The sequence below is a fragment of the Poecilia reticulata genome, linkage group LG13 (assembly GCF_000633615.1).
Source record: "Poecilia reticulata strain Guanapo linkage group LG13, Guppy_female_1.0+MT, whole genome shotgun sequence".
Classification (NCBI taxonomy): domain Eukaryota; kingdom Metazoa; phylum Chordata; class Actinopteri; order Cyprinodontiformes; family Poeciliidae; genus Poecilia; species Poecilia reticulata.
This window is the reverse complement of record NC_024343.1, coordinates 15,089,651-15,113,779: the sequence shown is the minus strand read 5'-3', so window position 1 is coordinate 15,113,779 and position 24,129 is coordinate 15,089,651. Positions and strand designations below refer to the sequence as shown.

General features: G+C 39.6%; 1 protein-coding gene across 6 annotated transcripts in view; it reads left to right on the top strand.

The window, feature by feature from the left end:
* Positions 1-24,129, top strand: part of elna (elastin a) — a 64,455-nt gene that overhangs the window by 18,026 nt on the left and 22,300 nt on the right. For all 6 annotated transcript variants that reach the window (XM_017308400.1, XM_008425622.2, XM_017308399.1 and 3 more), the window contains exons 6-9: positions 18,275-18,301; positions 18,457-18,525; positions 22,549-22,608; positions 22,922-22,996. In XM_017308400.1, the coding sequence (XP_017163889.1) occupies positions 18,275-18,301; positions 18,457-18,525; positions 22,549-22,608; positions 22,922-22,996 (231 nt within the window). The remainder of the gene's footprint in view (positions 1-18,274; positions 18,302-18,456; positions 18,526-22,548; positions 22,609-22,921; positions 22,997-24,129) is intronic.

Here is a 24,129-nt window from a genome sequence, read left to right as displayed (position 1 = left end):
CCAAACAATGGTGCCAAAGCACTGATTAATGTTATTGTAATCATAGAGCTTTACAATTTATGGAAACCTTCTTGTTGAAACTGAGCATGGCCCTTTTCTTCGATACTTGTACTGTAAATATTTTCTCTTCTGTATTTTAGTATTCGCCCCTATTGGTGCTTTAGCGGTGTTTAGCTATTGGTTAATTTCCCCCAAGCGCTGCTGATACAATCTCAGCCCACCTCTGTGTGTTTAGAAAGATAAGGAACCGGGCAATAATCTTGTAGCCCTGATTACACACAGAGCGGGTTACAGAAGGACCCGCCACACCCCATCCTCCAACATGACTTTCCAGAGGGCCATTTGGTGAAAATGAGCTAATATCCAGAATGGAGCGGAAGTTGATTTTGGCTGGTTGCAGCACAGCATTCCTTGAGAAATATTTCTAACTTTCGAGCGACCCACCCCTCTCCTCGCAAGGTGCGCTTGGAAGATGTTGAATTTTGTGAGAAAATAGAAAACAAACTGTATTAAAAGCTTGTTTCCATTTTCTAATCAGTGCACTTTTGGATCTGTGCATTGCCATTCATCATCCATGCTAATCCCAACTATGACGAAATATCAGAGCGGTAATTAAGGCCTTACAGACTTTTGAATTCAAGGGAAAGGCTTAATGAAAGATTTTTTCTGCTCCAAAAAGCAGCACAGTAATCAAATGTTAGTGCTGGTTTTAATCAGCAGGACATTTAAATCCATCAGAAGGATTGTTCTTAAGATCATTACTTTACAGTGCCTTACAAAAGTTTTCAAACCTCTTGAACGTTTTCGTTTGCTTATCACTTTACAAACACAGCCTTCATTGTTTTGCTTTGTGGTTTTATGTGACAGGCCAACAACAAAAGCAGCACATAATTGACAAGTGGAAGGAAATATTTTTTTGATTTGTTTTGTTTTTACAGGCTTTACAAATAAAAATCTAAAAAGTGTGGCATGTACATGTTTTCATCTCCCCTTGGTCAAAACTTTGTTGAATGACTTTTTGCTGCAGTTCCTTTTTTTTTTTTTTTTTTGGAGCCATTGTTTCTACCAGCTTTAGACACAAAAAGACAGTTTTGTTTTTGCCAAATTTTTCCATGCACAATGGTTCATGCTGAGTCCACTTGGATATGGAGCGTCACTAAACATCAACTTTTCTCTTAAACAGATCCTCAACTGCATTTAGGCTTTGACTAGGCCATTTTACAAAGGACAATGTTTGATCTAAAGGATTCCAGTGTTTGTTTATGTTTGCTGGAATTAATACTCCTCCCCAAACGCCAGTGTCTTGTGTTGTGCACCATCTCCCGGGTTTTCTATCAGTTACCCCTTCTTTATGTTTATTCTCCATCAAATCAGTTGTGACTAGCTCTCCTGACTTTGGCTGTTTCACTGATTGATGCACTTCTTTCCCAGTCAGTCAGTTTGCAGATGATTTCTGCTTCATCTGAAATCTATTTTCATCTGAAGGACTGAATGCTTTGAATATTGTTTTATAATCTAATCCTTTTTAAACATCATATCTTTCTCCCTCTTCTGTCTACAGTGTTCATTGGTCTTCACTGATATTCTCTGAAAATCCTCTGAGGCCTTTATAGAACAGCTGTTCTGAGACTAAATTGTTATTAATTTAGAGGGGTTTGGATTTGAAATACAAGTACAAACCCCAATTTTCAGATTTTTATCTATATAAACTTTCTAAACTCTTGTAACATTTCACAATTATGCATGAATAGATTTGCCTGGCTTTGAATCGGCTGCTGTGGATTTGCCTTCACCTGAAGGTTTTCTAGCTGTACAGACATGCAGATCACCTGTTGGCAAACCTCACTCAGACCCAATCAGATCCATCGGTGTTTGGATGGTGCTGTAGAAACAAGCCTGATAAAACAATTTGCTACCAGAAAACCCAAAACTGATTGACTGTTTAATCGGCGTTCAGAGTCCCATTGTTATGGATACCTGCATGCACATAAAGAGCTGCCAGTCATTTTAGGCATAATCCATGTAACAATTTTGCATTCCACTCATGCACCTTGCATGGCCTGTAGCAGAGAACAGCAGCTGGACGGGTGAGTAGCGTGACTGCAGTGATTTGCACCACAGCTCGTGCAGAACCTTGTAAATGTTACACTAATTGTGAAGCCTGTCAGCTCTGCGCTTCGACAGCGCACCGAAAGCTGCAGCCTTGTTCTTATAAACAGCTGTTAAACATTGCATCTTTTCCTGTGTTGCTGCGAGCATAGGTGGATCCAGCACTTATGGCATAATTACAAGAAGTTGGCTGTTGCAAGTACGCTTCTTGTCTCTTTCAGGCAACTTGAAGGTAGTTAAAATGAAACACGTAGTTTACTGTTGGTGGTTGCTTTATTGCACCAATACGGGACCTTGCTCTAAGATGAGAAAGAATGTGTCTGGAGAGGAGAGGGAAATACATAAGAGTCTGTGTTTCTGTTCAGCACGCCAGCCTGAAGTCCAGAGTGAAAATCATCTTTGTGTCTCTAATATTTTATCAATTTCTATTAATAATGGGATCCTCAAGTCCACGCATGAGATAAATCTTTCGTTTCTGTATTGGCCAATAGATGAATATGCAGTCAGCTTTTGATCAGAGTTTAAACTCTCAAACCCCGGAGCAGAAATTTCCCTGCTGCCTCCTTCAAAATACCAGCTGCTTGATCAATTCAGTTACATTTATTTCAGTTCAATGCACTTCAATTCACTGCAGCTCAGATTATTTTGTTTTTCCGCCACAAACTAACTACAAAAAGTTTGAATGCCTATTAGGTTGCAGAGACAGATGGGAGTTAATTAAAATCTATCTGTGTTTTATTTTTGCTAGATTTAATGACCTGCCTTTTAAAATGCACAAAGTACAATTTAGTATGACTTTTATATTTCAGCAGTTTCTGCAGATCAAAAATGCAGTTTGGCCTAAGAAGCTGGAGCTCCATTAAAACACTGTGGGTTATAATTACTTTGTCCCCTGTTGAATTTATAAGTTTACTCCCTTAAAAAAAAGGAACAGTCTCAAATATTTATGATACCTTCAATTTAATGTGCAGAGACAGCGCTTCAAACAAAAATCCAGAAAAACACATAGTCTCAAATATTTATTTATGATACCTTCAGTTTAATGTGCAGAGACAGAGCTTCAAACAAACATCCAGAAAAACACATTAAATAAAAGTTTATTATGTCTCTGCGTGTCTCTGAATAAAATGTTTGATCCTGAAGCAAAATATGACTTAGAAAATGGTGGAAAAATCTTTGTTGGCAAGGACATCATAAGACATTTATTGTAGGTTGTCACCAAGTGTAACAGCACATCTCTGGTGGTATTTTGGCTCAGTCCAATTCACAAGAACTATAAACTTCAGCTGCCTCCACCGATTTCTCATTGAATTGAGCTTGGGAGGGTGATGAGGCCACACCAGAACCTTGATCATTTGTTTCCTCAGCAGTCTGTGCCGAATCTTTGTCTTGCTGAGAAAACCGCCTTCAGTGATCAGGTTGAGGAACTAAAGTTCTCGTTCAGCATGTTATGGTCTCTCTTTTTGAACGCAGCATATTGAGTTGATGCTGAAAAGCTTGATTTTAATCCAAGCTAACAGCAGATCTTTTTCCCAAATCCTCTCTGAATCTTTTAAATATTCAAAATCCACATCTTCCATTTCAGGGGGCTGCAAAGTTGGTGAAAATGTTCACGTTTGAGTGACCATTTATAACCTTGACATTAAGCATTGGGGTGTTTCTAGGTGGAAGGTTTAAATATGTACCAATCAGAGATTTAAGGCTCAGTCTTCTTGATATTTGGGTTTCAAAAAAGATTTTCTCTTAAAGAAAACGAATTAAAAAGGCACTAGAAATAGTTTTTCTAGGCTTCTTGTTGTGATAAGTCATTAAATATGTATATCTGCAACAGAAGCAATGTCAAACAAAATGGGTATTGGATAAAGTGAATAAAGACAAAATGTTTACAAATATTGGAAGACGGATGGACGTATGTCTTCAGCATATTTTTTTTTTTTAGGAATTGGCATAAAGAGTAACTGATTCTTCCAGCTGTGTCTCCAGAGAACGAACAGTTCGACCCAAACTCTTCCACATCCCTGGCAGATTTTCATTTAAAGATGAGTTTTCATTTAAGCAACAAGTTTTCTGCTTAACATAAATCAGATGAGACTGTCAAAATGATTTCTATCATACATGTAAAACAATCCTTTTTTGTTTTACATGTGGGTAAAGCGATACAAAAGAGTCAGTTTTTACATTTCCTTTCACTTACACGATATTAGAAACTGTCATTTTCAAGCTAATTCACACACTTCTCAATACTCAGTGGAAAACATTTGTTGTTTTATAGTTGACGGATAGCTTGCCACATGTTTACACTGGTATTTTGATGATTTGTCTTTGGTGGTGAGCTTCAAGCCATTGAGCCAGGAAAGTCTCTTTGTCATAATCCTAATCTGTAGTTCCTTCCACAGATTATCAGAGTCAAATCTATTATCTGACCAGAGCGGTCCAAAACGTTAATGCTACCTCAAGTCAAAAGAAACATGTGGGCGAAATTAAAAGATTACTCTAAATCTGCCAGGGGTACGAATAATCTCCGGTTTAATTATAGACCATTATCTTAATTTTGAAGATTTCCAAAGAGTTGCAAAAGTCAACATGGTCCATGCCAGACAGCTCAGAAAAATAAAATGGAGCTACTCATCCAATCTGCCTTTCTGGTGCCTGCTGAAGTCGACTACGGATCAGCTCCGTCATTCTCCGATTCATAAACTTCAGGAACAAAGCAGGTATAAATTGACTTCCTCCAGCCAAGAGCTCGTTTCTGTTGCTGGGTGAAATTAGCGAAAGGGTTGAATTAAACCAGCACCGTCTGAAACCTTTCTCTTTTTTATAGCAGCCCGAATGAACGGCTGACATGGCTCAACAGAAAATAAAATTTCAACAACAACTTACTCATTGAGAAGGGTTGCAGTTAGCGTAGCTTTTCTGTGATCTGGTACGTTTTGTTTAATGATAAGAAAAAGATCAGAGGTCAAACTTTCAATTATGACCTCAAGTTGTTTCCTCAGTGCTCCTTGTTGGAAAAGGTTTTTCACCCGATTCGCTCATTTCCAATCTACAGATCTTAGTTCGAACATTAAGCTTTCACCTCTTGGTACTTCTTCAGATTCTGGTTCACATTATGGTCATTGTTTGAACTAGCACCAAGTGACCTCATGTTCTTCATGACAAAGAGAAAGGGAAAAGGTGGAAAGATACAAAGATATGATAGACATTATGAGGACACACAGGGGGAGACTGTGTAATGCACAAAGGACGGGAAGGCCAAATAATGCTTGTAATCAAGCCAAATGTCATATGCATATATCACTTCCTTTTCATCAAAACAGAATTATTTCCACATTCATTTGTGCAGCACACATACTTAGAGAGCCTGCTGAAAGAAAGAAGACGGATAGATTGAGGTGAGGACAAGAGAGTTTGGCCAAAAGAAGATGAGCTTGGAGGAGGTTTAGTGTCTGGAACGCACATGTTTTTCATTACTAATGCTCAGACCCGTCGTCTGAGCTGCCAGAGGCTCCAAGCATCTGTATATGAATGCGCATGATCGGAATTATGTTTCATGATCTTCGTATGTACGCAGTTACAACAGTGACCGAACGCTTTTGGACATACCAGTGTAAATAAGTAACATGGTGCTTCAGCCTGTCAGGGAGGCATGCTGCTTTCCTTTCAACACGATGGCAGCCGTACACAGGCATACTTGCTTATTCAAACAAACTGGAAAATTGCTGCATTCTCCCCTCATCTATCTTCTCACTTTGTGTCCCTAATCTGTCCAACATCAAATCTTTATCTGACGCTTTTTGTAATCTTGGAACCTGCACCGTCTACAAGGGAAACTCTGTTTCAGCCGAGCCGCAGCAACCCCACAGGACCTGGCCCACCCAGCACTCCGGCCCAAGCACAGCTTGTTTGTTCACTTTAGAAGGTCCTTTTTGTTTCTTAAACCATAGTTTCTGAATTATGTCACAGGTTTTTGTCGAAGACGTCTTCAAAAGTCTTAGCAAAGTAATCTGGAGAAAAATAAGCAAATAGGGGCTCTTAATCTTTTCGCCACAGAAAATGCAAAAAAAAAAAAACCTGAATCAAGTGGCTGAAATCCCCTATCAGTGTGTCATTCGGCTCTGCAGGGGCCTGATAACGAGCCATTCAATGATTTAGGTTGGAGTGTTGGAGAAGTGACACATCTAAAAGTTGTAAGACACATCTCTGGATCTACCGGTCGTTTTCTGTCGTAGTCCTCAGGATTTGCACACTGTACTTCACGTCCTGGTTGTTTCCACATACCTAATTCAATTAAACGGGTGATTAACCATCTTCTGAAGCCGTTTTTGTTGTGCTGAGGAGGTAAGGAAACTATTGGATTCAAGAATGCTGGAGCAGAGAAACATCTAACACGTGAAGGACAGTGTGTCCAGAGAACCACAGCTCCATATTTTATAGGGATCCACAGCTGTGGGTCTTTAAAAACGCTACACACTCTTACTATAAATAGCCATTTAGAGATTGTGTGTTTGGTGCTTTCTACTTAACTTTATTTATTTATCTTCATCAGCGGCATTGATAAATCTCTTGTCTTGCTCTTAAATCCTCTCCTCCAACAGGGCTGGAGCTTGGACAGCTATCGTTATCCATCTGGAAGCACTACTTAAGTGCCGTTTATGTGATGATGGGGAGAGTTTTTCTCTCTTATTTCCCTAAAAGCTTAAGAAAAACAGATCAGAAGCCAAAAAAGTGTGTTTTGCTTGTTTTTAAGAGTCCACTTCAGACTGTTAAATAGGAGGAATGTTTTGTAGATTTGTGGAAGCCATGTAAATTACAGAGCTGCTTGGGGTTTGAAGAGCTGGGAGGTCCGTAATATTTCACAAGCACGTTAGCTGAACAGTTGGAGTTTTTTTCTTCAACGATGATGATAAAGTCAATCTGATTATTGATTACTACACATTCATACACGGTTCTGGTACGTTTATTTATTTTTACTGATTTCCAAATGATTTGCTAGTGGAAGGCATTTTCTGTAAGTTTTGGTTGCTGTAAAAACTCAGATGACTTTTCTTTGTTCACTTTGTGCTCACGGTGATGTGAATCAGTGTAATCATCTCATCTCGGTGAAGGATTTCTGTTGGATATATCAGTATTTATCAGCTTCAGGGCTGGGCTAGATGACCTTAGAAATGAGCTATTTTTACATTACATCAGTCCTTGCCCTTCAGGCATCTGGCTTATCCTGTGTTGATTATCCATGTAGTAATATCTCCGCTTACATCAATGTGAAAAGCTTTTAGCCACCTTACAGATTTCTTCTCTTTCTAATAAAAAAAAATACAACTTGGTAAATTATTTTTACATTAAAGAGAAAATGCTAATAATATAATATGCTAAAGTAATTATCCTTCTTGTTAAGTTATGAATTAAGTGTGATTAACCAACTTTTTTGTTCAGCTTAAAAGGACACGCCCAAGTCTAATTTCTGCCAGATTGACAGAATCAGATAAATCTTTTAAGTAGAACCTATTAGACAACATGAAGTAGACTAAAAGATGTAAAAAATGCAACACATCATGGGCCGATATAAAAACATCCAAGAAGAGGACCGGATACAAAGTAAGGAAGTCAGTTTTGGGAAATTGTTGTAAAGACTCGAAGGTGGTTGTTGTTGCCACTAAAAGTGACCGAAGAATTTCGAAAATAGTTTTGACGTTGTTGACCTAACATCGGCTTTTTAATTGGTACATCTCGAGGGGGAGCTCGTCTTCCTTTTCAACTCGGACTTATCAGGAAAGCGTTCAGTGGATGCATGTGTGCACCATCTGTGCGATACAAAACAGGCACACTTGGCCAACATTGCATACCATGGCCACAGGCTGAGTTTGTTGACTGGTTTTCTCATCCTGTGTGTAATTTGCACAGTTGAACATCCCCGCAGATGGAGCGCCGTGAACAGAAATGATCGGTCTTTCGAACTGCTGTCCTCACATGTATCCAGTGTGCTGCTGCTGCGTACAAGCTGGAGCCAGATGGTATGAGCTCTGGATAAAGGAGTCAAGGCTCAGTGTTGGCAGAGGAACTGTGACATTCCTTTCCGAGGTGGATAAAATGTGAAGTAAGGCTCTCATCTCTTTGAGGAACAAAAAAGAGGGAGAAATGTTAGCATGACTTTAAAGTCTAGGCTCGATTGCGTTCTGCTCTGTCAGAGTTGCAGTGTAAACAATGACATCAGAGACGCTGCGGATCCGCGTGGTGCTCAAATGAACTCAGCACGGACTAAAAGCGAGGAATGGAGCTCTTTTCCGCTGATGCATTTCGAATGAAGTTTGTGGTGGTGAGAGACCACAGAGTCTGGCTGAGGTCACCCAGCAGCAGGCGTCAGCGGGCATGGCAGCCGGGTTTGGCAGCCCGGTGTTGGTGCTTGTAATCCCAGCATCATGCTGTGGTGACTTTAATGGTTGTGCTTAATTTGGAGCCCTTTCTAAGAATCACCCCAGTGCCTCAGAGTTGATATATATGTTTGATGCCCAATTTAGCTGGTGAGACTCCGGGTAAGATTGCCAAATTTCCTTCATCTGTGTTAGTTCCTGCTACGCAATGAAACAAAGTGCTTTTGCTTTATAGTGTGATGTAGAAGAGCTCTATAAAATTTTAAATTGCCACCCAGAGCAGCTGAGATGGCAGATTTATTGCGCATATTTTTACCTGGACACTTTCCTAACCAAAGGCGTTGAAGAAGGAGACGGCCCCGGTCTGTTGATGGGACCTCTGGCAGTTTTGCACTGGAGGGTCATCTGGCAGAGAGGGCGGTTCAGGCTTTGGGACCTCTCGTCGATCGTGTCAATGACTGCATGGAAAAGGAAACGAGAAAACAATAAAAGGCTTGCCGCCAAAGTCAGACTGGCTCACCCCAAGTGAGCGAGGAAAAGGGCTTCGGTGCGACTGTGTGAATGCATAATTAGTCCCGTATGTGTACGGTCCTGCTTTTTCCCAGCCCGATGCCCATGACTGACAGCACGCTGTGGTTTGAGGTGACAAGGAGTAGGGGAGGTCACCAGAGAGGAAGCAAGGGAGAACCTTGGTATGTCCACTTGTCTCACGCAATCTGGAATCACTGCGGCACCTCACATCATTCAGTCTTTGCGTCAACTTGCAAGAATGCAATCTATCCACCAACTTGGAAGGAAATAAGCGTGATAATTTGATACTGATAAAATATGTCATCGCAGTGACGGACATGATGAGGGGCTTAGTTTTTGAAGAGCAAATCTTCATTGGACTGTAGCCGAAGAAGAGTCTCACTACCTGTCAGTCACTGTGAACCGCTGATTCTCCCTTGACCTTCTGATTGCCTTTGAAGATTTGGTTCATCTACAAGAACATATTTGACTGCCTTACATGAAAACACAACATTACAGAGCCTTGTGAATGTGTTCCTGACCCTTCGACTCCCTCCCGTTTTGTCAAATTACAACCACAAATTTCAATGTGTTTATTGGGGTTTTATGTGATAGACCAACACAAAGTAGTGCTTAGTTGTAAAGTGGAAAGATAAAATGCATGGTTTATACTTAAAAATCTAAAAAAAAAAAATTTCTGTGTGCACGTGCTAGCTCCCTAAGTAAACACTGTAGAGCTCCTCTCTCTGTAATTGTAGTGGAAAGTCTGAAATGTTTTCCAATTCCTCTTTGCAAAACTCCTCAACTTTAAAAATTTGATGGAAAGTGACGGCTAACTTTAATTTTCACGTCTTGTCATGGATTCAGGATTGGATTTAGATCTGGACTTTGACTGGGCCATTCAATCAGCTGAATATGCTTTGGTTTAAATAATTCCACTGTAGCTCTTGTATTTTTAGGATTTTAATCCTTTTGAGCTCTTGTTGTATTTTTAGGATTTTCATCCTTTAGGAAAGTAAAAACCCTGCACCATTTTCATTTGCTTTCTGAAGAAAATCATCCACACAGCTGACATCAGTATGTGTCTAATGGGGATGTTGTATCCAGGACTACTGCTTTTTGGCCAAAATGATCCATTTTGTTCTCATCTAGCCATAGCTCCTGAAAACTGTGAATGGGACCTTTCATGGCTTTCCTCCATAAAGCCAGTTTTTATTGAACAAACAACTCATAGTTGTCATTTCAAGAAATTCTCCCTGTGAAGACACTACTGCAGTAATCAATGCGACCAAACATAAATGAGTTTCTCTATATGTTGCTACAACATTAGTTATTTAAGCCTGGAAATGTTCTTCCAGGTGACAGAAGGCCGACTTTGTAAGTGACTTTTTGTGACTCTGAATGTTTAGATCTGAGTCCATCACTCCACCTAGATTTCAGGCCTGACTGCTGGTTTCTAGCTGTAATAAGTGAAGATGTGTGATGATTCTTCTACATAATTTCTCTTTAGGTCCAAAGAAGTACACACCTACATTTCTCTAACTAAATAGGTCACTTCTAAAGACAGACTGGGTTTTATTTAAAGTAAAGGGGGAATAAGACAAAAGGCTTTTCTCATTTTTATGGAACATTTTCTTCAACCTTTAATAACTATCCTCTACTTTGCGTTGGTCTGTGTCACGAAATTCAAAACCACACTGAAATTTGAGGCTGCAACGTGACAATATATGAGAAGAGGTACGAATACTTTGGCAAAGTGTTGCATGTGCTGTCACATCACGCCTCTGTGCAGCTTTGAAGCCCCCTTATCTTTGCATGTTTGTGGTTTTCAGCTTAAACACAATGTTTAGGTTTACACAAGCAGGACAATTCATCATCCGTCTGTCACCCTCTTGTCACTTTGCACACCAGTGCTGCTTTCCAGCTGCGAAATACATGAGTCAAGCCCCTTTTCTGTAATATTTGACTAAACAAACAATTTGTTTCTATAAGCTCGCCTGATTGCAAAAGGGACTGAACAGAGAAAACCATGAGAAACAAGTCACGGATATTTCCTGGACAGAACTCCGGCTCCAGAATCCGCTCTCCTCGCGTCTGCTGTCAGTTAAAGTGGATCTCTGCCATGGAATTCTTTGCTCTCCTAAATTAAACCCTTCGCCAGAGCCAGCGGGTTCACAAAGCAGGGGAGAAGGGGGAGGAAAACAGGAGATGGAAAGGAGCGAGCTAATACTTCTCCTCACTTCTCACGTTTGGCTTCCCTCTGCTACCAACGCCTCTCGTCTGAGCGGCGTAACCCCCTCAGACATTGCTCTGGAGAGGAAAGAATCAGGATTCTGAAACAAGGGAAAGAAAGAACCCGAGATCGAGGACGCTGTTTTGATTAATGATACTTGTGCTCCTCTGGTTCTGAAACAGAATTACCTTACTTAACCCCAGTGGAGAATGAGCAAGACGTTTCAGTGCAGATTGAAACCAGATATTTCTGCTCACACTGGCTCACATCCATCACTTGTACTGGACCCCGGTTTGAGAACATGGCTAGTGACTGAAGGACTGAGACATGCAATGTCTGGGCTGTTTTGCCCCAGTATCTATCTTCACTTTGAGCAGTGATACGTTTGGTACAGCAGGGGGCATACTGTACGTACTCGAGGCCACATTTCCATGACTCCTTTTACAAGAAAGAAATACTTGTTCTTACTGAGGTCATTCCTAAACAAGCAACAACAAATGACTCACCACTGTTGGGCAATACTGAGCTGGAACCCGGTTTCTCCAAAAGTTGGGGTGCTGCGCACAATATAAATCAGAACAGCTTGGAGTCATTTGGTGGAGAAAAAAAAACCCTAGAAATATTCACTTGAAATCTGTACAAAGAGCAAATCTAATGTTTAAATTCATTCCAAAGACACATGTTGATCGCTGTGTTTCAATCTTTTTTTTTTTTTAAAGTAACAAACTTTGGGTTTTTCCACCATGACAGATTTGGCGCTGTGATCGGTCTTTAAGCAGTTCGTTTCCACAATCAGGGAGTCAGATCAGTCCCACATCATTACATCACATGAAACGTCCCGTCCCGTTAATGGTTGATCCTCCGTCTGTTTTTATACACATTTATGAACAGTCCAGTGAAACTGCTCAGCCGCACAAATCACATTATTTTCTCCTGTGTCCTAACAAACAGATGCCCTGATCTCACCAGCTGAATTTACTTAACGCTATTTTTTAAAAACAAGCCATGTTTGTGACTACTTAACAGCCCTAACCATCTGATCTCTGATCAGATTGCTACCAGCTGCAGGGAATAAAAAAGAACCATAAATGGGCTTTTCCACTAAATAGAGCAAATGATACGGCTACTTGATCATATATATGTTTAAAAGCAATCCAATAAATGGTAAATGGTAAATAGTTTGTACTTGTTTAGCACTTTATCTAGTCCAGAGGACCCCAAAGATCTTTACACGACATTCATCCATTAAGGCACAGATTCACACACTGATGACGGTGGACTGTAACCACAGCTGCACTGGGACAGTTCGATTGAAACAAGGTGACCGCCAAAGGGTATAACAAGAGTCGTATGCCAAGATTATTGTCCATATAAATCTCAAATCTATCAGTAATCATTCTAAAGAAATACTTTCTTTATGCCAAGGATCATCCTGTCAATAGAAAGGTTGTTGTTTTGTAACTACTAATGGAATGAACAATTAATTTGTTGGTTCTACTAATGGCACATAAACACGATTAAGTAAAGATAAAGATGGAGAGCGAAAACACAAATTTACTGACAGAGAATTTCAGGGAACTAGGATCGAAAATTCTGAGTATTAGGTTTTTTAAAGATTCTGTCAATGTTTCTTTCATCTGGATTTCTTTTACCTAACTTGAGACTTTAGAAAACTAGAGCTCTAACAGAGTAAGGGAGGCTCTGACACCAGAAAACAGAAGGAAACGCCTAACTTTTGGCCTGGATCTTTTTGTACCATCTTTCAATGAGCTCCTGACAATCTGTTTTTTTACCGTTTGGGTCTGGAAATCTCAGCTCTACATCTGTTTGACGGAGCCTCAAGGTGGTCTTTACCTCTAACAAGGAACTATTTCAGAGAAGGAATTATTGAAAAATATTTGTCTGGCCGGAGGCAGCTGTTTAATTAAGGGACATTGAAGCCTTCAAAAAAGATACATTTATTCTAAAAGCTACCCGATGAGATCAAAACTTCGAAGAGCGCTATTTCAAATAGAGGATGTATGTGTTGACACGCATCAAAATAAATAGTTGTAGCTTGGCTTTAGGGCCACAAACAATGCTTGGTTTTGACAATCCTAGATAAACAATCTGCTAAATATTACGTTATTATGTATTAATCTAATACTGTGGTGAAAACCTTTTTAAACAGTCGTGGACGTAAGAGTGAAAGACACACATATGTGAAAGTAAGTCTGATTTTTGAGAAGCGATGCCACTAAGCAACAGTACTGGGAAACAGAAGTTACACAGTGCATTTGAGGCAGGATTTATGGACACAATATCACGGTGTTCATAAATCTTCATAATAATGAACACCACCTTCGGATAAAAACACCGTGGGAGGTTCGTCAGAAGTGACGGAGCAGGTTATAAAAAGGATCGCAGCTTGATCGCACCTTGGAGCGTCGACTTGTCTTCAAAAGCTTCTCGTGTGTCTGCCAGGAAATATCAGAGGCACATATGTTTTAAGAATGTCACGTGCCACCAACGCGTGCTGCCTTTAGAAAAACTTGGTAACAGCGTAGAGGGACAGATGTCTCAAAAGAATTATGACATCGACAAGATCGCTTAGATTTATCTTATGAGTTGCATGTCACTCACTGCAGTTCTCATTTTAAACACTAGATGTCAGTGCAGAAGAATTTTGCCTATATTTAGCAATTAGTAGAAGAATAACAAAATAACTAGCTATACAGTACATGTATTTGAAACTAAGGTGTTTTCTGAAGCGTATTTGTAGTAAATAATGTCTCTATATGTATTCAACATTTTTTATGCTTCAAATTCTGGTTGAAACGGGAACACATCCCCTCTTCGCACATCCCCTGATGGCATTCATCAGGACAGAAATGGTAGCCATAAACTAGGTGTAACTCGGGAGTTTTAAATGTGCTGCTTACATTTTATTAGTTTTTGGTCACAATGAGCCACCTTCAGACGAAATTAGTTCTTTTCCCCAAGACAAGTTAAAAGTTGGTGATAAAACCAGTTAGTCTGTGCCAAACCCAGTGCTTGTAGAGGCTGAAACAGAAAAAAGCTGGTTTGAAGAAAGCATTAGCACCAGTTTAGGGGAGGAACTGGTTTGACAGGGAAATCTAAATAAGCTTTTTGAGACAGAGGAACGGAGTATCAAGAAGTTTATTCCAGATTTGTACTCATGGTCGTGCTTCTCCATGAATGGTCTCTTCTCAATGGAAACTGGCAGAAAAATCATGTTGTTTTTTTGGGGGGGGGTTTTCTATCCAAATGAAGGAAAGTGTGATGCATGGCCGTACTGCATCATTTAATTTCTACTTTCCCTTTCTTGGCCTTCAGCCCTCACCTTCTGGGTAATATCAGGTTCCTGTCACTTCCATCCTCCATGTTGAGTATTGATCGTCTAGTCCAAGGTCCAAAGTCAAAGTGGATCTCAATTGATCCCCGGGGGTCTCTTTGTCTTGAGGGTCATGGAGAAAATTAGGTGTAATATTAGAGTGCGGAAATCCTTCAGGCTTGTCAGCAATCAGCTAAATACTGGCTGCAGCTGCGAAGAAAACTGAAGATTTGATATCGGGCTTCTACGTGTGTGGCTCATGACAACAAACACTGTTGCAGCAGACGTCCAACACGTAGGTTTCTGTTGTCCAACAAAAGCAAGCTTGTTTTAGCTTACAAGATGGTGTGACTGAACAGAGAACCTTTGTAGGAAACCTCAGTGGATAAATGCCAAACAATAATGAAGCTCCTTATGCCCTGACCCTGGACATGTAGCACCACCTGTGTGGTATATTTGTGCTTTGGTATTTTTGTTTTCACAATGTTAGATGATGTCAGAGCTACAAAAAATAAATGTTCTTTTTTTTTTTTTTTCTTGTGGAAATTTTGTGTTTGTGCTCAAGGCTTGTAGTCATGGTCTCGCATACAGATCAACACCCTTACGGACCAAAATCTGAGCGTCTGCTTCTCATCTCCCCGTCTCAGTGCTGTGAGCTGAGCTGAGCTCAGCGGGGCAGGTGTGGGTGACTCTGAGCAATCCCGGTGACTAAAAGCACATGTGAGCACAGGTGATTGATTCATAAACCAAGAGTCTCCAGAATCCTGTTTTGATTCTGCTGCTCGCAGCATTTCTTAAAGACGTGCTGACAGCCAGAACACATCTAAATCTCTTGTGAAACATTGTGTAAACCAGTCAGTTTGGTGAATTTAATGGCGTTATAGATCATTGCTGTTCCATGGATGCTGATCAGAAACCTTCTTGGAGTCGTTATCCAACAGATCCAGGGGACGTGATAAGACAGAGTCCTCGTGTTAGCACGGGAACGGCTGGAAAATGGAAAACGGTCAATTTGATTTACGTAAAAATTGATTGCACTTATTATCTCAACATGTGTCTAGAGATGGTTGAGAAATCTGGAGGAATAAGGCAGAAGGAGACGGATTATCTCAAATCTGGGGTTGTATTGCACGCGGTCTCTGTTGCCAAGGCTTTGGCGAGAGCTGTGTCCACATTTGTTTTGATCCACTCTTGATCTGTCCTCCTATCGCTGCCGGTTCATTCCTCCTCCTCTTACTCTTCCTCCTCCTCGTCAGAACAGTTTCCTCACCTGCAATTGGCTGGACCGGCTCCACCCTGATCTCTGTGTCCTGGTGAATTGTTTCCCATGCACAGTTGTTCTCATCCCAGGTTTTTTTTATTTTCAGTTGTTGATGAAAGTAAATTCCTTGCTGGACAAAGTTGTTGGCAGCATTAATGTTTCTCCTGGTTTCAGAAAGGATCTTTGTTTAGAAAGGTTGTTGTTTTTAGGCCAACTTTGTTTTAATGTTTTCCTGAAACTGATTTTTATTAAAATGTCATTCACACAGAGTCCAAAAAACACTAACAAATTAAGAAATCTGGAGTTAATGTGCAAAACTCTTCAGTCATCCTTCATTTCCTTGTTCATTTCTTCCAACAAGTCCAAAATTCTTTTATTATTACCGTGTGTTTCTTAATTTCTGCTTTGCCATTTGGCCGCTCTTTCTCTAATCTTTAGTCATACAATACATACTTTTCAAAGGAATGTTTAATTTGCTCTTTAAAGTTTGCTTTCATCAGACCCAGGTTTAATTTTCTGGCTAATATTCAGAATCAGAAAACGGAAATTACACCCTTTTCTAAACAAACCATTCCCATGATAAAACATGGTGGTGGCTGCGGTGATTCTGGTTTGAGTTGATGGTAAGACTGAGGGAGGTAGTTACAGACTAATCCTGCAAGGAAACATGTTGAAGGCTGCAAAAGGAAAACAAGGATATGGATAGCCAAACAACTTCTAACAGGAAAACAACTCTAAACATTCAGGCAGAACTCAAAGGAATGGATTAGATAAAAGCAGAAGTCAAAGTCCAGACTTAAGTCCAACTAAGAAGTAGCCTCCGTCTAACCTAAATGAGCTCAGGTTATTTTTGTGCAACTATTTTCAAGTGGGCGGCTTCTGTGTGCAAAGCGAGCGGCGACATTCTGCAAAAGATCTGCAGCTGAAGTTGAAGCAAGCGGTGGTTCTATAAAATACTGACTATAAGGAACTCAATACAAATGTTTCATATTTTTATTTACCAAAAATGTTGAAATGCATGTTTAACTATCCTTTTTCACAATTTAATTTTTTTATTGGGTCATTTTCAGAAAATCAGTGCATAAGTATGAAGTTAAAAGAAAAACTTTGAGAGATCTTCTGAAAGCCTAAAGAAGATACTTTTTTAAACTAATGCTTAGCTCTTTGGAAACAAAATATGAAAAAGTAAGCCAATTTAAAACTTTTACACACTGCTGTACATAAAACAAGTAAAAATTCTTCTGTATTTTCAGAACTTTTTTCTTCAAGGGAGTGAATTAAAGCATAGCATCCTTTTCTCTAGGAGAAATCCAAAAGGGATTTTCGACCCTAGTGGGAATGATGTGCAGCAAATGGCCCGAGCCAGGAGTTAAACGAGGGACTCCAGGGTTCGGGATTTGGTGCACCTGCTCCACTGTGGTGCAGGAAACCAAGACCTGACCTTATTAAATCGTGTAGCCGCTGGGCTAATGACAGTTCTTACGACAGGATCTGTCGATAAGTCTGCTTCAAGTCCCATAAATGGATGATAAAATCGTATTTGGTGCCTTATTTGAAATCCTCCTGAGCTTTGGCTGTGATTCCTGCTGGAAAAGCAGGTGGTGAGAGTTTTATTTTCATGTTCTTCTTCTCTCTCTCCCACAAGTTTTCCATTTCCATATATTTCCCTCTTCAAATGTTTCAATCTTGTCATCAAGAGGAAACCCAAACTGAGACGTGATTCAATTTATGCATCCAGCTGAGCTCAGCTTTTTTGACACCTTCAGATTAAAACATAGATACTTTTTTTTAAGCTTTAAGAAGAATCCATCACTCCCCCCAATGTTTAGATCACAACACAAACCGGACCGAAAAGCTGGATTCACGCCATTTCTGTCAGGCGTGGAGCTTCGTAAAAGTCGGCTCTCTTCCCTTGTCGAAATTCGCTTGTCGAATTTTAATGCGCATGATTTTGTTTAGAGTGTCTCAAACTTAATTTTTTAATCCACATCTCATGCAGTTGTTGCATGGCTCTGGAGAGAGTTGTGATGAAATGTTGAATGATGTGTTATTTTTATTGAAGGGTAATTACAGCAGTAACTCATTATGCATTCCAGTAAAGTAAACCATGGTCTCAGTGGCTCCTCCAAGAAAGCTTTCCTTAAGGTGGCCTGACGGGGGAAACAAAATACCGCAAACCCTAAACAAATTTCAGAGGTTTCAGTCGACTGTCATATTTCCAGTCATATACGGCGGGTTGGAGCTGAGGCACTCAAAAGAGGCTCGGTGTAGGGGCCAAAAAGAGAAAAATAAATGATAATTTATTGGACGATATATCATTATGTGCATTGTGCATGTTCATGCATATAAAATGTCTTGACCAGCAAGCATTTACTGCACCTCCAAACTGGAGGTTGGTGCTTTTTGTGTTGCACTTCACTTTATTTATCCACTTTTAACTTTTTTTTTTTCCTACCAAGGTTATGGAAATCTAGGAACTGGGATCGGTAAGTATTTTTGTTTTATTGAATTAAAACTGATTTGGTGGTTCGAATTATTTACTTTATTAACGGCTATTAAAGAAGTTAAATGTTTATAAAACAATTTCAAATTAAATTCTTGATAATGATTTAACAGTAATTTCTAAATGTTTGTCTTGCAGGCGGTTATGGAGGATACGGTGGTGGTACTGGAGGGTTTTACCCGTCACAGAAAGCTGCTGCCAAAGCAGGTACAGTGAGTGATTGGTTGGTGGAAATATGACACTACTGTAGTGTTAGTGATGGGATCCAGGATTGATTTGCTGTCTGCCGTAATTTACGGTAAAAGTTATGTTATTATTACACACAGTCTGACTGTCTGTCCAGAGTGGCACACTGCAGAGAGGTGACATGAGGCAAATCAGAAAGTTGTCCGACTTGCGTTGCCTGAACATTTCGTTTACTTTATGTGGTTGTCCAGTCAGTGAGAATGAGCGCCCCTGTGGTGCGTGTCATTGTATTTACATTCCACACAAAGTCTCTGAAAATGCTCACATTTCATGTTTTTCTAAGGAATTAAGACTTTATATGGCCATCTTAAGCTCAAATTGTTTCATATTTAAGCTGTACAGCCTTGCCAAGGTCTATTCTACGCTGAAAAATGATTCTTTAAAACACAATTAGACTTTTTAAAAAGATTTTATTCTGCTCAATGCTTTCTTTTTGTAGGATTATGGGTTTGTGTTTTGCTGTGTGCAGGATGTAGCTGGCTGGAGTGCCATTCATATGAGAACTGACACTGCTCTTAGTGTTTTGTTTTGTAAATAAATTAATAAAAAGTAATCACATTTTTAATATACTTTTTTAAAAATATCAATATTTGACTTAGTAACAATATGTTTCTTGAACTGAAATATGTTTTGGTTTACAGCTGAGTAATGAAAACACTTTGTTCTTTTCTGTCTCTGAACTTGCATTAGCTAATGTTGTGGAAGAAACTGCTGTCAGTGGGCCATAAACAAGGGGAATGAGAAAAGACTAAGTTTATTTATTTCTGTAATTATTTGCTCAAAATTAAAGCAGCAAGAATCCAACTCTAATAAAGACATTATTTTAAAAAACTATAAAAAAAACTAAATTACATAAATATCCAAATTAAAGAATGAAAATCCTTCAAATATAATGATTTACTGATTTAAATGTAATTTGTAAAAGTAATACATAACTTCAAGTATTGTGAAGATAAAATTGACAGGATGATAAAATCATATTCAATTAAACCTTAGCTGATAAAACTTGATCAAAATGTGGATAAAAATTAAGCAAAATTAAGAGAATGTGATGTTTTCAGGTAGGACCCACTGGAAGAGAAGTGAAACCAAACAAAACATGTCGCTAAGCACCATGGGAAATAGTTCCCACTCCTGTCCTTCTGTTCTTTCAGTTTTTTTAAGTTCCAACTAAAAAAAAAATAGTTTATTAAACTCCTGGGAGTTTAATAAAAAAAGTTAGCACAACTTACTACTGTAAATTTATCTTTCACAAAATCACACATTTTGGTTAAAAATTTAAAACTTGCTACATTTATTTGACTCAAAGAGCAGAAGGTAGTAGACACAACTAAATGCGGCTCAAACGTTTTACAGTGTTAGATTCATCTTTGCTCCACCACACCTGAGTTTCCTCATCAGTCTGACATTCATCTCTGCAGAGATCTGGCAACATTTGATTCAGGTGGAATATAAAAGTTAGAGTAAGTAAGTGGAGGGCTGGACTCTGGTACTGATAACGAGGAAGAAGGTTTCCTTCAAATACAATCCACGACTGGACTGATGGTATCAACTCTTGTCTTTACAATCCTACAGAAACTATTATAATCACACAAAGCCAACTGGGTTTAATGGAAACTGTGGGTTATTAAACTGAAAGATGAGTGATTGCTGTTGGAGAAAGGCTAAACTTATATTCTGTGATATCATGCATGATGGAGGAGTTGATTTATAAACATATTCTGACCTCATGGAGTCACATCTTCCAGAGGTGTTGGAAAACGCAGCTTCTCTGAATATTTTACAACCAGAAACATCATCTCTCTCTGTCATTCTGAAAGCTTTTGTGTTAGTAATATAAAACACCCTGTTCCTCCAGGTTTTCTTGTGAAACATGAGTTAGCAGCACTAATACTTTCCATGTTGACTGCAGTTCTGCGATATCCACTTTGATTTCGCTCAAAGTGCAGAGCCCATCCATTCAGTCACCTGCTCAGCGAAGACATGATGAACGGCATTCTGCCCAGACCGTTTGGTTCAGTTGGTGGCAGCATTTCCTTGACTAACCTGCCGGGAAAAACGGTAAAGACGATGGACTTTCCAGTGGTTGATCGTTGCTCTCAATCTGCGATGCTGACAAATGCTCCTGGAGCTCTGGTTGTTTTATGGACAGATGCAGGAGGCCCCCCGCGCCACCAGGGGGTCATTTTCAGCCTGTTGGCAGACTACTGTGCAGCCTCCAGACCTTACTGACTGAAGCCCTCTCAGACTTTTGATAAATGAACATGCTTGCATGTTTGGAGAGAGCCAGAGTGTATGTTGTGCATTATTGGAAGTGCAGTACGAAAGCCGTATTTGGCAAGCGTTTACATTTTTATCATACACTTGCAAACCTTCGACAGTTTGAACCTCTGCAGAGCTGGATCTGACGTTAAAATCTGGAGCGTGTGCGTGCACATCATTTGCTTTAAATTAGCCTGACTGATTAGAGATGAACTCAGGGGGCCTCAATCATGTCTGGGGCTGCTCCGTGGCAAAGAGCCTGCGCTTAAATATTGGTTGGCAGTGACAAAACATCAGTGCCTGGAATCGGTCTGTTCTGCTTTCATGACACTTAAAATAACAACTCGTTTCTCTGAAACGGCGCAGATTAAAAGGCAGATTCCTCGCCAAACTTTTTCTTACCAAATCTCCCAGACCGCATACTTTCAGGCAGTGCGCAACGTCTGTCCGGTTAAGTATTGGGAATTTAAAAGAAAAAAAAAAAAAAAAAGAAAATTCGGGGAGGTACTAGATTAAGTAAATAAACAGCATGTTTCATCCTACTGCAAAGTTCATGTCGAGCAAAACCTGACAGCTAATTTCCTGTAAAAAGAAAGAAATTAGGTATTTGATGGGGCAAGATGCCATGGATTCTCCCTGTCTCCTCTGATTAGGGAGAAGTCAAACTCGAAGCCTTTTGCGTTGTCATGGCGACTGGGTTGGCAGAACCAGATTAGATCCTCAGCATCCGTGATCACTTGGTGATCCTGATCTCAGGCCCCTCAGAAACATGTACTGGGAAAAAATACATCAGCTTATTATAGAAAAAGTTCATTTATTTCATTTCATTTGCACAAGATGATACATTTCAATCTTTTACTCCTGTCAACTACGTCTAATAGATACCCAGAATATTACTTAAATAGAATTTTAAGTAACAAGTTGAAATGTGCTTTCTTTCCAAATGAAAGTAAATTTTACACATTATCTGGAATCAATACGAGTTTATAGTGAAAGTTTAGAGGCACAAAGTTTCCGTCACCAGTCAGTGTGACTTGGGGCGCCGTGTCATCTGCTGCTGTTGCTCCGCTCCGTTTCCTGAAGTCCACAGTCAACCCGGCCGTCTACCAGGAAACTTTAGAGCACTTCATGCTTCCTTCGTTGTTTTATGGAGATGCTGATTTTGTTTTCAAGCAGGACTTGGCATCTGCCTTCACTTCCAAAGGGACCATTTCTTGTTTTAATAACCATTGCATCATGGTGCTTTATTAGCTAATAAAATCACCTGACCTGAACCCCATCCGGAGTCGGTGGATTATTGGAGATAAAAGGCATCAGAACCGCTAAAGTAGACGAGCTGACAGTGACTGTCAAAACAACCTGAGCTTCCTGAACGCATCACGCCATTCCCAGACTGATCATCTCCACGCCACACTTCATTGTTGCTGCAATGCATGCTAATGGAGGACTGAACAAATGTCAAAACCACACATATTAACATACTTTTCAACAGCCATGTAATTAAATAATCCAATTTAATTTGTCTCATTTAACATATTGTAATTTCTAAGCCAAAATCCCATTTGAAGAATATCACTCTGTTTTAGTGAATCATTATAAGTTTGAATTTCTGAATTAAGTTTCCAAAATAAAACTAAAGTTTTCCTTGCTATTTTAATGTATTAAAATGTACCTGTAAATGTTATTTCTAATATTCTGTGTCTCTTTCTACTTTTTGATTAGGTGCTGGAGCAGGAGTGGGACCTGGAGGTGCTGGAACTGGACCCTCTGTCCCCGGTGGAGGCAAGACATTCACTCCCTGTGTTTTTTTCCCCCTACATTTTGTCTTTTTTCATAATTACACAAATGCACAACTGGCCTCATTTCTATTAAATGACAACCAGCCTGAAAAAAGCATATTTGAACTCAAACCAAAGAGATTTTCCTAATGTAATAAAGCAAAATCAAACATGAAAAAAGTCACAATTTAGGAGAATAAATCAGTTATAATTGTCCTCATCGCAGCGCTTTGACTATAAATGTGCTGTTTTAGCCCCTCCCTGCTTGATGAGCCATGTAACATTTTATGTGATGTTTTTTTTTTTTTTTTCCCCAGCACCTGTTATTCCTCAGACGGGGCTTCCAGGAGGAGCCGGTGGTGCAGCAGGAAAGAAAGCTGCCAAAGTGCCAGGTTTTGTAGACTCAACAATAAACTCATGCGGCCGAAGACAGACAGAAAGCAGCTCTGAGCCACATTAAAGACAAACTCTCACTGCATGTGGCAGATGTTTGGTGCAGCTGGAAATGTATCCGTAGTGATTCAAATTCCAGCCAAGCGACTGGAAAAAAAAGTTTAAATGGGTTTGACAAATTTTATAGAGATGAGTTACTGTATAAAACTTTGAACCCTTAATACAGAAAATGTTTGAGCTTCACTGTTTGAGTGCATTGATGCTCTTACAGAAGGGCTGCATGGTTTTGACCTAAAAAACAAAAACAATTGGCTTCACCTGCAAATAATTTAACTTAACAGTAAAGATACCATCAGACTCATTACTGTTCTCTTTAGATGTTGAATACTGACACCTAGAGGCTCAATTTGTATGTGAAACACAGAACCATTAAGATTTTTTTAATGCTTCATCTGCATAATTTCTACTGCCCAGCTGACAGAAGCAGAGACTAGAAACAGGCTTATTGCATACTGATTTGCCACAAGATGTTGCTCTTTGCTGCAGTAACTGTGAGCTCTGAAGAGTTTTAGTTCTACCTTATTTCCCTTCTCAGTTTGCAAAACAGCAAATTAAACTTTGGTCCTTGCCCAGACTTTAAGTTTAAGCAAATATCTGCAGTGCCTTGTGAAAGTATTCAAACACTTTGAGCTTTTTCCCCAGTTTGTCACGTTACACCCACAGACTGGATTAGAAATAAAAATCTGAAAGAATTACTATCTTCTTGTGGCAGAATAGCTGCAAGTCTTTTGTGGTACGTTTCTGCAGCTTTACACATCTACAGACTCAAATTGGCTTTTTGTCTTTCAGAAAGTTAAAGCTCATTCAAACTGGACAGAAAACTTTTAGGTTTTCCCACATATTCTTAATCTTATGCCTTCACAGAACAACTGGATTTACACAGAGTGGGATGATGGCCGTAATCTTAGACAATCAGGACAAGTTCAAGATAAACTACTTCTGCAAGGCTCTGTATTTTATTGTACTGATTTTCTGATCTTTTAAATTAAAATTCATCTGCCTCATTTTAGTGGGATGTTCTCTTCTCTTACCAATTTTGAGAAGCGGCTCGGTGAAATCTCTTTATATATAT